The 17,544-nt window shown below is 43.0% G+C and overlaps 1 protein-coding gene across 3 annotated transcripts in view; it reads right to left on the reverse strand.

Moving 5' to 3' along the window:
• LOC122487615 (up-regulator of cell proliferation) overlaps positions 1-17,544 on the reverse strand; it is a 57,789-nt gene that overhangs the window by 23,546 nt on the left and 16,699 nt on the right. Inside the window, exon 1 of one of the 3 annotated variants that reach the window (XM_043588318.1) lies at positions 4,951-5,506. The exons of 1 other annotated variant lie outside the window; for it this stretch is intronic. In XM_043588318.1, coding sequence (XP_043444253.1) covers positions 4,951-4,964 — 14 coding nt within the window. In that variant the 5' untranslated portion in view covers positions 4,965-5,506. Of the gene's footprint in view, positions 1-4,950; positions 5,507-17,544 lie in introns of those variants that run through there. One more of the 3 variants, XM_043588317.1, reaches the window with a different exon arrangement.

The following is a 17,544-nucleotide window of genomic DNA, read 5'->3' on the forward strand; positions in this document are numbered from 1 at the left end:
CTCTCTGCCCCTCGCCTGTTCATGTTCTGTCTCTCTCTGTCCCAAAAATAAAAAAAAAAATTTAAAAAAAAAAAAAAAAAAAAAGAACACTCCCTGACTGGAAAGCCCCTGACACTCGTGGTCCTGGGTAGGATGCCCTTCCCTAAGCTGGACAGAGGCCAGCAGCACGGCCATCCCGCCCGATCAAGCGCTGGCCCCCCACCACGACTAGGTGAGCTTTGCTGAGCTGCTCTGCACAGCCAGGGACGCTTTGCCTACAACGCCCCTCGTCGCTCTCCCTTCTTCTCCAGTGGGGGACACCCTGAGGGCTGGTGTGGCTCCTTGGGGAATGGGCAGGGGGAGGAGGTGGCAAAGTCTGCAGCCCGCTGGTAAGACCGCATCCCTTCCCCAGGAACGACAGCAGCCACTGAGCGGGCAAAGAGCTCCTCACAGACTTCTCCTGGAGCAGACACACACCTTGCCTGAGTTCCTCAGTGTCTCCACCCCACAGTGCGTTTGTGGGTCCTCTCCTCCCCCCTGGTGTGAAGAGCCCATCTGGACCAGGCCAGGCTCTGGCAGGAAAGCTGAACCCGTCCCAGAAGGTGAAGCCCCAGATCCTTTCCTTCCCCACAAAATGATGGTGTTAGGAGAGGATCTTCCTGGATAGGAATAATAAACAGTTAAAATAAAGTCTCAGATACTTTTAAATGTGTGGTGCATGATGGGGGGGCACCTACCCCAGCAGACTTGCTCACCTCTTGCTCTTCTGTCCGGGGACAGGCCTCACTGTGTTACATCTCACTTACTGGGTGTACATGGCTAGAACCCAATGTCAACAATGGGATCAAAGCCACTGGGACTATTTCTGAGGGAACACAAGCAGTCAGGTAGGAAGTTTCTATCTTTAAAGACCCAGTGAGTGAATATGCCATTAGCTTCCTAGTTCTTTTTTTTTTTTTTTTACTTTTTTTTAATGATTTTATTATTTATTTTTGAGAGACAGAGAGAGACAGAGAGAGACGAGAGAGACAGAGAGGGAGAGCATGAGCAGGGGAGGGGCAGAGAAAGAGGGAGACACGGAATCCGAAGCAGGCTCCAGGCTCTGAGCCAACGTGGGGCTCGACATCATGAACTGTGAGATCACGACCTGAGCTGAAGTCGGACACTTAACTGACTGAGTCCCCCAGGCGCCCCAGCTTCCTACTTCTTAACTCAGTAATTCCATCAGACAAGCAAAACTTTTAAAGTCTGATGTCGTGTGTTGGGAGGTGCAGAGAGGGAAGGTGGTGTGACCCCTTGTGAGGACACTTCAGTAGTTTCAGGCCCCCTGACCACAACACCCAGTTCTTTGAACCTACTCTAGAAAAAGGTATGTGCATGTCCAGGGGAGACGTGATGTGTGGCATCATCTTACAGAGAAAACTGGAAACCTCCCTAACTATGTAACATGACCATGTCACATGATATGATATAAATGTCAAGATTTAGGTAGATCTGATCCTGGTTCTGACATGTTGGCTGAGGACAGCAAACTGCAGAATAGCATGAGAGCATTTAAGTAAAAACAGAACAAATACATGCTCTGAAAAGCAAACTGTGTTATGTATATTTTCCCACAATAAAAAAATGGGGCGGGGGGGACAGAGCAAAGAACAAGCATAATGTGTAAATGCACAGGAAAATGTCAGAATAGTTGCCTAGTTAAGACACAGGGGCAGGGGGTGGGGGGCAGGGAACGACACTTCAGGCGTATCTGGAAGTCTGTCTCTCTGATAAGAACAGCCTAATTAAAAATACACCAGGGACGCCTGGGTGGCTCAGTCGGTACAGGCCATGATCTCGCAGTCTGTGAGTTCGAGCCCCACGTCAGGCTCTGTGCTGACAGCTCGGAGCCTAGAGCTTGCTTCAGATTCTGTGTCTCCCTCTCTCTCTTTCTGCCCCTCCCCCACTCACACTCTGTGTGTGTGTCTCTCTCTCAAAAAATAAATATTTAAAAAATTAAAAAAAAAAAAAAAAGAAGATTCTTGGGCGCCTGGGTGGCTCAGTCAGTTAAGCGTCCGACTTTGGCTCAGGTCATGATCTCGCAGTCTGTGAGTTCAAGCCCAACGTCGGGCTCTGTGCTGACAGCTTGGAGCCTAGAGCTTGCTTCAGATTCTGTGTCTCCCTCTCTCTCTGTCCCTCCCCCGCTCATGCTCTGTGTCTCTCTGTCAAAAATAAATAAGCATTAAAAAAATATATATACCAAAAATTTTAAAGTGGTAGTTTATGGAAATTTGGATTACATTTGATTTTGATTTTGTTTTATACTTTTTTTGTTTTTTAAATTATATGCCATTAACAATCAAATGTAAATATATTTAGCCCATGTAATCCAGGTTTGCTGTCCCTCCAAGTGAGTATAGATGAGTGGCTGTAAGGCTCCTGAGGTAAGAGCCCCTTCAAGATGGGCTGTGGACAACAAAGGCTACAGACCTTGGTCCCACCAACATACTCGCTGACCCCCGACACTGCACAGGAACGCTGAAAGCCCACCAATGAATCATGGACCCCAGGTTAAGAACTTCTGATTTAGACAACATTTAAAACCACAGAAATAGGGGCGCCTGGGTGGCTCAATCGGTTAAGCATCTGATTCTCCACAACAGCTCAGGTCATGATCTCACAGTTTGTGGGATCGAGCCCCGTGTTGGGCTCTGTGCTGACAGGGTGGAGCCTGCTTGGGAATCTCTGTCTCCCTCTCTCTCTGCCCCTCCCCCAGTCATGTTCTCTTTCTCTCTCAAAAATCAACTTAAAAAAAAAAAAAAAAAAAAAAAAAAAACCACCACAGAAACGCCACAATCTGGCAGAGAACACATTGGGATTAGCAGAAATGGACTACAGACTCCCCGGCCCCAGGGAGTCCTGACAGCAAAGGCACAGGCAGAGCACAGAAGACTAGCCATGGGGCAGCAAGGAGTGAAGGCCGGCAGGATGGAGCTGACGGTAGCAGGGTGAGGAGCTCCGCCCCACCACGCTGCTGTCACATGGACTCCCTCTCAGTGAGCAGTGGGCAGCGAGCCCACAAACGAGGCCAGGCCCACAGTCTGGCCAGGCACCCTGGTCTCTGCATAGCTCTAAACTCATGGGGCTGGGGGTCACCTCAGATGTATCCTTCCCTGTGATGCCCGCTTTCTCACCATTTCCTTCTGCAAAATGCCCAGCCCATCAGTAAGGGTCTCTTCCTTCTCTCCCAGCTCTCTTGCAGAGATTCACTTAGGAGAAAAGATGGGATTCAGAGGTGCCTCCATGAACAGCCCAGGAGAAATCACAGATCCCTTCCCATCCCTGCCCTGATGCCCTGGACTAGTTTCCACAGTACCGAGTCCAGCAGGCTGGACGTCTGCTGGTCAGCTGACTGAGACAGGCGAGAAAGTCCCAGGAAGTCAGGTCTTCCTGGCTGGACTCTGCCCTACCAGTGAAACCTGCAGAGTAGACACCCAGGGGTTATATCTGGAAGTACGACTGCCCCCAAATGCGTATATGCCATAATGAGTGACAGTTCTCTCTACAAAATAAAATAAAGCAAAATTAAAGTTTTGTGACCTCAGCTCTGCAACGAGTACATGTCAGAAAACTACAGTTTAGTACTAACTGCAGACTCATGGGGACACCCGCTATGGTACAATATCAAATCTAAACTAATGCCACCTGCTACAGGGACACTACTTAGATAGAGCCTGCTGGCTCTGAGAGGGCTTACCAGGCCACCATAAACTCCACCTCTGACCCAGGTCTAAAAGGAATGTGCTGGGACACCAAATGGGCCATCACGTTTGGAAGACCAGACAGCAGCCGCACCACAGGCTCAGACATCACCCTGCCTCGCCTGCTCCCAACAAGAGTGGCCAGAACATGGTGGGACCTTGAACCCTCTGGAATCAGTCTGGCCTTCTGAGGGATGGGCCAGTGTTTATTCTACTTATGAACTCAAGAGTCCTGGGCACTTTATGACCAGAGCTCCCCAGACCTAGAAAGCCTGCAGGTAGATGGAAAAGATCCACCACTTGGTTATCACAAACCCCCTGCTCCATGGAGGCTGAGGACAGAGCCAGGCCCCACCTGTAAGAGGCCTGACACCCACCGTCTCTACCCCACTGGAGCTGCTACCACAGCCACCAGGTCTAAGACCCTCTGAATGTAGACAGTAGTCAAAAAAAGAATTTTACCAACTAAAGCAATGACCTTGAGGCTAATTTTCCTCCTCTGTGAACTGAGGTACTGGATTAACTGTCATTCCCAGCTTTCATGACCACTTATATTATGGAAGCAAAAACTAATTACAGTTCATTGCTGAGGTTTTATTTCACAAGTAAGGAATTTTTTCAAAAATTACAAACTCTGTGTGTCACCATCTTTTCCTCAAGAAAGAACATTTTAGCACCCAGGCGGTGGAAAGCGGTGATGTCAGAACAGGGGCTGCCACCCTATCGGGGCCCGCGGCCCTGGCCTGACCCGAGTCCCGACCCGAAGCCCCAGACGGCCGGGCAGAGGCCTCCCCTACCCCCAGGGACCCTCCCCCCCTACGGGGACCCTCGGGGACCCTCGGGCTGCGCCCCGCGGGGTGGGGGGGAGGGCCCGGCATCCGCTCCCGGAGAGCAAGTGGAAAACAGCTGCGCAGGGCAGGGCGGGGGCGCCGGCCGACCGGGCTCCGGGCCCTCGGGGCCCAGCGGCTCCCGGATTCCGGGCCGCGCCCCCGCCCTGCTCCCAGTCCCCCGCCCGGCCGCCCCCGACCCGCGCCCCCCTGTCCTCCCCCCGCCCGGCCGCGCCCGCCCAAGGTCTGCTGGAGGCCCGCGGGGCCCGGCGGGCGGGGGTCCGGACTGGGGGCTGCGGGCCAGGGGCAGTGAAGGCGGCCCGCGCCCGCACCTGCACCCGGACGCCCCCATCCCGCGGCCCGCAGACCCCTCCCCGGCGCGGCCTGAGCGCCTCACTCACCCGGGCGACGCCATCAGCGCGGTGAGGTCTCGGCGCTGCCGCCGCCTCCGCTTCCTCCGCGCCGAGCGCCTCCGCCGGGGAGGGGCCTCGCGCCGGCCACGGCCGCCCGCCCGGGGCCGCTCCGGACGGCAGGGGTGCGGGGAGGGGGCCCGGGCCGCTCGGGGACGGGTCCGGGATGGTGGTGGGGCGCTCAGGAAGGTATCCCAGGGCGCTCGGGGAGGGGGTCCGGGGCGATGGGGGGCGCTCGGGGAGCGGTCCCGGGGCGGCGGGGGGCGATCCGGGAGGAGGCGCGGGTCAGCAGAGGGAGGCGCTCGGGGAGGGGGCCCGGGACAGTGGATCGGGGCGCTTGGGGAGGAACGCAGGGGTTCGTTGGAAGCGCGCCTGGGAGCGGTGGGGTTCGCCGAGCTTTTGGAGGTGTTGGAAGAGGGCCCAGTATCGTCTCCCAGCGGCCTTGGGCGGGGGTGGGGGCGACACAGCACCGGCTTGGACCCGGAGCAGGGCGACCGCGGCGGCCCACCTGCCCGGGTGCCCGCAGGCCAGGACTCTCGGACGGGTGCCTAGGTTGCCAAACCAACCGAACACCTGTCCCGGGGCCACGAAGCTGCGGCGGGACTGGGTGAAGTGGACACCTCCCTGCGATCTGAGTTTAATTTCTGTAAGGAAAGCGTTTCTTTAGCCCAGGAGAGCAAGGCGTTGTTACTACTATTAAACAAGTGGTAACTTTGCTATTTCTTACTTGATTAAGTGCTGTCTTGCATGAGTTGCTGGCCTCTCTGAGCCAGTTACCCCGTGTAAAATGTGTATAAAAGTACACTGTTCACCTCTAAGGACCATGGAGCACTTTTATTATTCTTTACGTTGTGTTATTAAGCAATAATAATGAGTCTGGGGTTCCCACAGTGGGTTTCACAGGCACCATCTGTGAGTGCTTGAGCCTCAGTTGCTGTTTCAGCAAAATGAGTTTTCAAAAATAAATGAGCTCTTGTAAGTGAAAACGCCTGACAAAAAGCTCTGGAAAATATAAACCACTGTTAATCACATTTCTGTGTTATATTCGGTAGTATTGATAATCAATATTTTGTTTTTACTGCTAATAAGAATGAGAGATAGCAAAGCAATGACTGAAAACCTTGCCTCTGGAGCCAGAATATCTGGGTTGAAATCTGAGAGCCACCAATTACCAACTCTGGAAACATGGGCAAGATAGAATCTTCTCAGGGCCATAGTTTACTCATTTGAAAAATCAGGTAGAAATAGGTGCCTTTCTCTGAGGGTTGAATGAGTTAATATTTGTACAGTGACTAATACATTGGCTGGTGCATGGTCTCTTCCCCTTCCTGAAAATCCATATACCGTTGTGAGGATCCGTGTTCCCTTCAGTAAAATGAAAGCTCATGGAATTGCTGCCCTAAGTTCAGAAGGTAATTAATGCTCTGTCAAGGGAGTTAAGTAAATCCACAGGGGCTTCGAGACCCCAAATCGGAAGAAATCTCAGAGGACCGGGGTTAGGAAGAGTTTGGGAGCGGACAACTGTTAAATGGCCTAGTTCAAGGCAGTAATGATTGCTACTAGAATGAGGGAGGTCAGATAATTTTTTTAAATAAACGTAGTTAAATTTAAAATATATTTTATGGGCCACCAGGGTGGCTCAGTCAGTTAAGCATCCAACTCTGGATTTTGGCCCAGGCCATGATCTCATAGTAGTGAGACAGAGCCCACATCTCGTTGGGCTCTGTGCTGGGTATAGAGCTTGCTTAAGATTCTCTCTCTCCCTCTCTCTCTCTGCCCCTCCCTCACCTCAAAAATAAATACATAAATACATAAATAATACTTTAAAGTAATAACTATATACAAGGTCTCCGATATATTATTCTTCCTTAACATAAGTTTTAGTGTGTGTGCCATTACACTGCCTGGTGGATGATTCTGTTCTAACCAGCCCATATTGTTGGACATAAATACTGCTGCAGTATTCATTATTATAAGGAATATGGACAATAAATGTCCTCATAGCCAAAACTCCCCAACCATGATTACTTCATCCAGTAATCATCCATGATTATTTCCTTAAGCCAAGTTTCTAGGAGCTGTATTTCTAGGTCAGATGATATTAGTATTTTAAGTCTTTTCAGATAAATATGTAATATACATATATACATACAAGCAAACACATACATATATACTAATACACACGTATATACATTCACACATATATACACACATGAAAACACATATACGTGCCGATAACGTATATATGCACTTACATATATACACATACATATATACATATGGACAACACATATACATACACTTACATATTTAAACGTACCTATACACAAACCTACAGATTACTCTCCCAGCATAGTCACCAACACCGGTAATAGTGCCAGTTTCCCAAAACTCACTCTGTAAATTTCACAATTTCTTTTATTGCCAGTGTGATAGGTTAAAAAAAAACAGTATTTTGGCAAAATGGGTCACTAGGAAGTTCCCGGTTCTCATATCCCCACAGAAACGTGAAGAAAACCACCTGAAACTCTCTGAACTAATTGTGTAGAGGCTCTGAACACCCAAGATTTACAGCAACCAAGCAAACACTCAAGCAAGAAAAGGTCATATTTAAAATTGCAGGAAAGTTCAGTGGCATTTTTAATTGCATTGTCCCACCCCTTCCCCACAGTAGCAGTGGCCTTGGCCTTCAACAGGTAGTATCCAGTTTCCCAGTCCCCACAGACTCATTGCCTTCAACAGGCCTTATTCACAAACTACCTTAGAACAAACGGTAAAGGGAGTCCTTCCGATTGAAATGGCAGGGCACTATGGGTAAGAGACAACCCTAAAACCTGAAACTATAAAACTCTTGGAAGAAAACCTAAGGAAAAAGCTAAATACTGCACTCTGCAATGAATTCTTGGATAAAACACCAAAAGCACAGGCAACAATAGCAAAAAATAGACAAATGAGATTATATCAAACTGAAAAACAAATGCACAGCAAAGGAAACAATCAGCAAAACGGAAAGGCAACCTAAGGAATGGAAGAAATTATTTGCAAACCACAAATCCCATATGAGGTTAATATTCAAAATATAGAAGAATTCCTACAACTCAATAATAATTTTTTAAAAACTGATTTAGGAGTGCCTGGGTGGCTCAGTCGGTTAATCTTCGGACTTTGGCTCAGGTCATGATCTCAGGGTTCATGGGTTCAAGCCCCGCATTGGGCTCTCTGCTGTCAGCATAGAGCCTGCTTCAGATCCTTTGTTCCCCCACCCTCAAAAATAAATGAATAAACTTAAGGAAGACTGATTTTAAAATGGGCAAAGGACCTCTAGACATTTCTCAAAAGAAGACGTACAAATGGCCAACAGGTATATAAAAGGTGTTCAACATAACCTTATCAGGGAAATGCAAATGAAAACCACAATAAGATATCACCTCACACCTGTTAGAATGGCCATTGTCAAAAAAACAAAACATATGTGTTGGTAAGGATGTTGAGAAACAGGGTACCTTGTACACTGTTGGTGGGAATGCAAACTGGTGCAGCCACTGTGGAAAACAGTATAGAGGTTCCTCAAAAACCTAAACATAGAAATACCATATGATCCGGGGCACCCAGGTGGCTTAGTGGTTGGGCATCCAACTCTTGATTTTGGCTCAGGTGATGACTCCAGAGTTGTGGGATCAAGTCCCGTGTTGGGCTCTGCACTGAGCATGGAGTTGGCTTAGGATTCTCTCTCTCTCTCTCTCTCTCTCTCTCTCTCTCTCTCTCTCTCTCTCTCCCTCCCCCCCTTCCCCACCCCTCTCCCCCAATCACAGGCTCTCTCTCTCAAATAAAAATAAAAAATAAAAGAAAAATTAAAAGAAAACAATACCATATGATCCAAAATCACACATGTGAGTATATATCCAAAAGTACTGAAGATCTCAAAGAGATATCTATACTCCAATATTCACTGCAGCATTATTCATAATAATCAAGATATGGAAACAACCTAACTGTCTATCAGGGAATCAATGGATAAAGAAAAATGTGGTGTATAAATACAATAGAATATCAGTGAGCCTTTAAAACATAGAAAATCCTGACATTTGCAGTGACATGGATGTACCTGAAGAACATTACGCTAAGTGAAATAGACCAAAGGACAAATACTGCATGATCCCACTTTTAAGAGGAATCTAAAATAGTAAATTTAAAACCACAACATAGAATAGTGGTTACCAGGGCTGGGAGGAGGGAAAAACGGAGAGGTGTTGGTTAGTCTAAGTTACGCAAAATGAGTAACTTTTGGAGATCTAATGTACAATATAGGGTCTATATTAACAACACTCAATGGTATACTTAAAAATATGCTAAGAAGGTAGATCTTATGTTAAGTGCCATTAACCACATACACACAAGCGCATATATATATATATATATATATATATATATAATAAATAAACATAAATAATAACAATACATATAGGGAATGAGAGGAAAGTTTTTGGAGGTGATGGATAGGTTTATGGCCTTCATTGTGATGTTTTCACAGGGATATTATGATCTCCAAACTTATCAAAGTGTATACATTATGTATGTACAGCTTTTTGAATTTCAGTCATACTCAAAGAGATTGAGAAAAGTCCATTGCACTTCCACTCACTAACAATGAGCAATACGAAAAAGAAATTAAGGAATCAATTCTATTTACATTAGCATCAAAAAGAAAAAATCTTTAGAAATACATTTACTCAGGGGCACCTGGGTGGCTCAGTCGGTTCGGTGTCTGACTTCGGCTCAGGTCATGATCCCACCGTTGGTGGGTTTGAGTCCCGTGTCGGGCTCTGTGCTGACACCTCGGAGCCTGGAGCCTGCTTTGCGTTCTGTGTCTCTCTCTCTCTGTCCCTACTCTACTCAAGCTCTCTGTCACTCTCTCAAAATAAATAAATAAACATTGAAAAAAATTTAAAAAAAAAGAAATACATTTACTCAAAATGACAAAAAATGTGACACTGGAAACTACAAAAACAATGTTGAAAATACTAATGCAGATATAAATAAGTGGAAAGATATCCCATGTTCACAGATTGGAAATCTTAATACTGTTAAGATGTCAATGTTACCCAAAGCAATTTACAGATTCAATGGAGTTCCAATCAAAATCTCAAAACATTTGTTTACAGAATAGAAGAAGTCATCCTAAAATTTATACGGAATCTCAAGAACACTGAATAACAAAAACCCTCTTAAAAATGAAGAACAAAGTTGGAGGACTCATACATCCGAATTTCAAAACTAGCTATAAAACTTAGTAATCAAAATAGTGTAGTACATAAACACAGACATATAGGCCAATGGAATAGAAAAATGAGCCCAGAAATAAATTCTCACATACATGGTCCAACATATTTTTGACTCAAGTGCTAAGACCATTCAATGTGGAAAGGACAGTTTTTCAACAAGAATGAAGTTGGACCCATAGCTTACATCATATACAAAAATTACTCAAAATTGGTCAAAGACCCAAACATGCAAGTTAAAACAATAAAACTCTTGGAAAAAACATAGGGGAAAAGCTTCATGACACTGATTCTTTTGGATATGACACCAAAAGCATAGGCAACAAAAGAAAAAACTTGATCAGTTAGACTTCTTCAAAGTTTAAAAATTTTTGTGTATCAAAGGACATTATCAAAAGAGTGAAGACAACCCACAGAATGGGAGAAGATATTTGCAAATCATATATCTGATAATGGACTCATATCCAAAATACATAAGAAACCCTACAACTCAACCACAAAAAAAAAAAACAAAAACAAAAACAAAACCAAACAACCCAATTAGAAAATGGGCAAAGGGCTTGAATAGACATTTCTCCAAGGAAGATATATTCACAGCAAATGAGCACATGAAAATATGCTCAATATCATTAGTCATTAAATAAATGCATTAAAGTATGTGAGATACCACTTCCCACATACTAAAATGACTACCACCAAACAAAAGAAAATATCAAGTGTCAATGAGGATGTGGAGAAACTGGGACCCTAGTACAGTGTTGGTGTGAATGTAAGATGGTTTGATCAATGTAGAAAACAGTTTGGCAGTTGCTAAAAATGCTAAACACAGAAATACCATATGATCCAGCAATTATGCTTCTGGGGTATATGTCCCAAAGAAGTGAAAGCAGGAACTCAAACGGATACTTGTACACTAAGGTTCAAAGTAGCAGGTATTCACCATAGCGAGAAGGTGGAAACAACCCAAATGCCCATCAACAACTAAATGGATAAACAAATTTGGTATAAACATAAAATGGAGTATTATTCATTCACAAGAAATGGTGGAATTTTGATTCATACTACAACACGGATGAAACTTGAAAACACACTGTGTGAAATAAGCCAGACACAAAAGGATATTGTGGGACTCCACTTACGTGAGGAACCCAGAGCAGGCAAACTAACAGATACAGAAAGTGGATTAGCAGTTACCAGGGTCCAGAGGTGGGAGAATGGGGAGTTACTGCTTAGTAGCTACAGAGTCTCTGTGGAATGATAGTTTTAGAAAAACTGATGTCGTGGTTGTACAACATTGGGAATGTAACGAATGCCACAGAACTGTACACTTAGAATTATTACAATGGTAAATTTTATGTTGTATATATTTTGCCAAAACAAAAAAAAATTGAAGAGAATCTATTTAGACATCTCAGAAATTTAAAAAGTATATTGTTGAAATAAAAGGTCTGAAAGAGTGGATTTTAATTATCAGAAAATGCAAACTATACACTAATCAGAGCTAATCCTAAAACAGTTAAAAGCACTGAAAATTTATTTTAATATCATAATTATCTAATGAGTTGGTAAGAAAGCTGGGCATTCTCTGGTCAGGTCCCAGAAGCAAAGAGGTGAGCCTAGAGAATGACAGCAGCTTCCTTCTGGGGACCTTCACCACACCAGGGAACCTGCATTCGAGATTTCACAGCTTCCAGCATTTGAGGAACAGAAACCAGCCCTCAGGACCCATCCAAGGTAGGGGCTGTAAAAGAGTAGCCTCTGTCTCTAAGGCTAGGATTCCAAAGGGTCATACCCAGTGAAAGAGAAATAACTGGCCTCCACCCCTGAGGAGAGTGTCTCCAATTTGGTTTGGAAGAGGATTCCCTCTGAGGATATGAAAACCACAAGTAGCCCTTTCATGGCTGTGCAGCCTGAACTCCTACCACCTGGGTAACCTGAAAATTAGAAGGAACTTTAGAGTGATCCTGGGTTGGGAGTGCTTCTAGAGCCTGGCAGATGCCAACACAAATCCCCTCTGAAAGAATCCACATTTATTCGGGGCATCAGAGAATTTATGAAATAAGATTCCAAGAAAAATCAAATTCCAAAGAAAAATTCCAAATAAAATTTTGGTAGTCAAAAATAACACAAACAGAAACATGGCACCATGAATGAGAAAACAAAAACAAAAAACAAAGTCAAACAGACCTTTAAGAATTTCAGATAAATGGAATTATTAGACACAGACTTTACAATAACTATGTTTAACACTTTGAAATAGACAAAAGATAACCTTGAAATATATTCAAAAAGGATTAGATTTGAAAAACAATCAAAATTTAAATACAATAGAATTGAAATTACAAGTGTAACAGATGGGTTTAATAGCAAATTAGACACACTGAAATTAGTGAAATGGAAAATAGTACTGAAAAGTTTATCAGTAATGGAGAACAGGTCAAAGTGAAGGAAAAGATGAAAAAGGGCTAAGAAACACACAAGATAATGTCAGAAGGTCTAACATATGTATAATTATGGACTCAGACAGGAGAACAGAGAAAATGGAGAAGCAATATCTGAAAAGACAGTTACTAAGAATTTTCCAGAACTGATGAAAGATACTGCCTCACAGCTTCAAAGGGCTAGACAAATCTCAAGTGGGACAAATAAAAAGAAATCCACACCAGGTTCTATAAGAATGAAATGCATAAGAGACTGTACTTTAGGTGAGAGGAAATTAGCAGATGGATCTGGGCTTCAAGAAGTAATAAAGAGCACAGAAAATAGTAATTTAAACAAACATTGGCCTTAAAAACAATAATGATGTATTGTGGGTTAAATTTAAAAATGTTTAAAGCAAGAGTTGGAGGCAAAGTAATGGTCTCCCAAAGATGCCCACATACTAATCCCCATACCCTAGGAATATTTCGTGTCACATGGCAAAGGAAAATTAAGAGCGCAGATGGAATTAAGGATGGTCATCAACTGACTTTAATGTGGAGCACCTATCTGGATTGGGGGAAGGGACAATGCCATTACCAGGGTCCAGGAAGGTCGATGAGGAGATGCAAGGACTGCTCCCGTCTGTCGCTGGATCTGAAGAATGAGCAAGGAGTCACGAGACAAGATCGACAGACACTGGGAAAGGAAAGGAAACAGAATTCTCACCAGGGGCCTCTGGCAAGGAACACAGCCTTGTCAGCACCTCTAAGCTACAGAACTGGAATATGATGAATTGGTGCTATACCAAGCCACTAAGCTGGTGATAATTTGTTACAGAGCAATAGAAAACTAATAGAGAGTTACAATACATGTCCACAATAGCTTCAGAGTTGGAAAATAGAGTTAAAGTATTTTAAGAGTCTTTATCGAGGGTATAAGTGGTGTGAAACTAGCTGGAAGCAGCTTCTTACAAGCCACTTCTGCACCTCTCTTTCCAAGTGCACATTCACTGAAGGTAGCCTGAAATCAGATGGAAGTATTTACATCACAGAAATAGGCAAGTGTTACAAATTGAACTTTTATTTACTAAATGTGTTACTTTTTAAGAGAAAGAGCATTTGGAATTCTTGGAGTAAACAATGAAAGTACTACACCCTAACTTGGCTTCCAAAGTATTTGGGGAGAGGGGTTAACAGTGGGAGAGGAAAAAAAAACACCAAATATATACAAAAGAGGATAAGAAGAAACATGAAACTGGTAGTTCAAGAAAAAGTACAAGAGGACAGTTATAAATTGAAACATATCAGTAATTACAATCATGTAAATATGCTAAATGTTCAAGTTAAAAGACAGTTTGTCATGCTGGTATTAAGGAGACACTTCTCAAGCATAAGTATACTGAGAGGTTGAAAGTCAAAGGATACAAAAGATATTTAGGTAAATTCTAACCAAAAGAAAGTTTCTATAGCTACACTAATACCAGACAAAAGAGATTTCAAAGCAAAAATCCCTACAAAGGATAAAGAGGAAAACTTCATAAAGATTAAATGTTATTTCACCTGGCAGATAAAGCAATTTTACATTTGCATGTGCCTCATAATATAACCTTAAATACATAAAACATAAACATTGATAAAATGACGAAGAGTATTTTAAAAAATTCAACTGAGTACATTTTAAAGGTCTTATTGTTTTACTCAGTGATTCGTGAATTGGGCAGCATCCCATGCAGCAGATGGAAAGAAGCTCTGAAGAGCTGGACACAATGAAAGACTTTGACAGGCAGAAGGAGCAAGGACAAGGAAGTGGACTGGTTCTAGCAAGGTCACTGCCCTTTAGGGGATGGCAAGGTGTAGCAGGCAGATGACCTCACTAGTGCTGACCAGGTGGTTCCTGATTGACGAGTCTAAGTCTCAATCTGGTGATGTGGGGTTTAGCACAAGTGACTCCATTTTGGGCCTGTTGTCTTGTTTTTAACAAAGGAAATAGACTAATCTAACATCATGGTGGGAGATTTTAGCATCATTCAGAAACACACACACAATCAATTAAGCACATGGGATATACAAACATAAATCTGACTTAAGGGACATTTTTGATGTATGGAAAAGTCACAATGATTGTACAACATTCCCCTATCCTCTTCACCCACTATAGCCAAATGTTAACATCTTATATAACCACAGTTCAATTATCAAAAGTAAGAAATTAACATTATTGCAATGTCACCAAATAAACTACAGACCTCACTCAGATTTCATCAGCTATCCCACTAATGGTTTTTTTGGTCCCAAAATCCAATCCAGGGCTCCACTCCAATTTAGCTGTCATGTTTCCTTATTCTCTTCTAATTTGTGACAGATCCTGTCTTTCCTTGTCTTTTATGACCTTGAAACTTTTGAAGAGTACAGGTCAGGTATTTTGAAGAACGTCCTTCATTTTGGGTTTGTTTGATGTTATCTCATAAGTAGACTAAGGTTATAGATTTTGGAGAACTATACTACAGAAATGTTTTCCAAATTGTTCTGGTTGTGGCCAATGGGAACTTTTTCAGGTTGGCTTCTGTGTCTTTCTATGTGCCCCCATCCTTTTCTCTTTTTACCTAGCACTTCCTTACTTTCTGCCACCAAAGAAACTCCAGAATCAGCTTGTATTTTCCTTGCCTCAGCCCTGGAACCAAGCACTTCTCCAAGTGGCCCTGGCCCCTTGGACTCAAGAATTGTATTTAGAAACCAAGATCTGGGAGCTAGGTGTGTTCATCACTATCAGTGTGTCATTGTTTTTAGGCCCTCAGCTGACAGATCAGGAAAACCTGTGTATATATACCAAGTCATATCTACACATCTCTATTGATCTACCTACAAATATATATGAGTGTGTGTGTATGTATATGTGTGCGTGTGTGTATATGTATGTGTGTGTATTCAGCAGAAAATAAGAAATGTTGGCAAGAATGTGGAGAAACTGGGACCTTTGTGCATTGGTGGTGGCATTGTAAAATGATGGTCATTGTGGAAAAAGTATGGTGGTCCTGAAAATGTTAAACATAAAGGGGCACCTGGGTGGTTCAGTCAGTTAGGCGTCCGACTTCGGTTCAGGTCATGATCTCACAGGTTGTGGGTTTGAATACTGCATCAGGCTCTGTGCTGACAGCTCAGAGTCTAGAGCCTGCTTTGGATTCTGTGTCTCCCTCTCTCTCTGCCCCTCCCCTGCTCACATTCTGTCTCTCTCTCAAAAATAAACATTAAAAAATTTTTTTTCAAAGTTAAACATACAATTAACATTTGATCCAGCAATTTCTTTTCTGGGTATATAACTAAAATAATTGAAAAGATGGACTCCAACAGATATCTGTTCATCAGTGTTCATAAAAACATTATTCACAATAGCCAAAAGGTGGAAACAACCCAAATGACCACTGATGGATAAATAAAAGTGGTATATACATATGATAAAATATCGAAAAAAGGAATGTAATCCCTTGAAAAAAGGAATGTAATTCTGAAATATACTAAAATAAGGATGTTCCTTAAAGACATTATGCTAAGTGAAGTAAGCCAAACAAAAAAAGTCTGGTATTAGTGTACAAATATGGTATGAGTCCACTTATATAAGGATACTTGAATACAAACACAGAAAGTAGAACAGAGGTTACCAGGGCTGTGGGGAGGAAGAATGGGGAGTTACTGTTTAATGGGTTCAGAGTTTCAGTTTAGGATGAAAAAAAAGTTCTGGAAATAGATAACGATGTTGGTTGCATACCAGTGTGAATGTACTTAATCCCACTGAACTGTACACTTAAAAATGGTACCATGCTATTGGGGAAACCCAGTGTGGAAAGCAGATTGTGACAAATAACATAATTGTATTATAAATATATAGCATACCACATTTGAAAAGGGTGGGAATGAAGGAACTAAAACCTACATAACTTTGGAAAAGTGTTTTTCACTGGATACTATAAGGCTAATGACAAAAAGAATGATACATAAACAGACTGATTAGTAAATGTTTCACACATCCTGTAACCCACAGGATATGGGTTAGCAATTCTGAAATTATGAGTATAACAAATATGAAAATATAGATAATGAGAGTATGTTTCCCAACATCAGGGAAAGAAGTTACAGATACACAAAGGAAGAATGCTACCCTGTGGTGCTAGATGAGATTCTGACGTACCAGTATGAACTCTATATGCAATTTTAAAATTGTTGGTAGGGTTGCCTGGGTGACCCTGTCAGTTAAGCGTCCAAATTCAGCTAAGGTCATGATCTCACAGCTCGTGGGTCAGAGCCCCACATCGGGCTCTGTGCTGACAGCTCAGAGCCTGAACCCTGCTTTGGATTCTGTGTCTCCCTCTCTCTATGTCCCTCCCCCGCTCATGCTGTGTCTCTGTCTCTCTCAAAAAAATTTTTTTAATTGTTGGCAAAATATAATAACATAAAGGTTCCCATTTTAACTTAAAATGTGTTCATTGTGGTATATAGTTTTATGAGTTCTGAAAAATGAATAGAGTTGTACGTTCACCACAGTCCACTCAAAAATTTCCTTTGCAGTTTGTAGTCAGCCTCTTCTCCTAATCCCCAACCCATGGCAACCACTGATCTTTATATATTCCTCTGACTTGGCCCTTTCCAGTATGTCATATATATGGACTCATATAATTTATATCCCTTTGGGTCTGGCTTCTTTCATTCAGAATACTTATTTTTAGGTAGTGATAAAAAAATCATAAAGATGAAATGTTAACTTCACCAGGAAAATATAACAATTTCTAATTTGCATGTGACTAATAGCATTGTCTCAAAATATATAAAACAAACACTAATAATGAAAAGAAATAACAATCAGTAAAAATACATCATCCTGCTACTTTGCTGAA

This window comes from Prionailurus bengalensis, chromosome A2 (genome assembly GCF_016509475.1).
Source record: "Prionailurus bengalensis isolate Pbe53 chromosome A2, Fcat_Pben_1.1_paternal_pri, whole genome shotgun sequence".
Taxonomy (NCBI): Eukaryota; Metazoa; Chordata; class Mammalia; order Carnivora; family Felidae; genus Prionailurus; species Prionailurus bengalensis.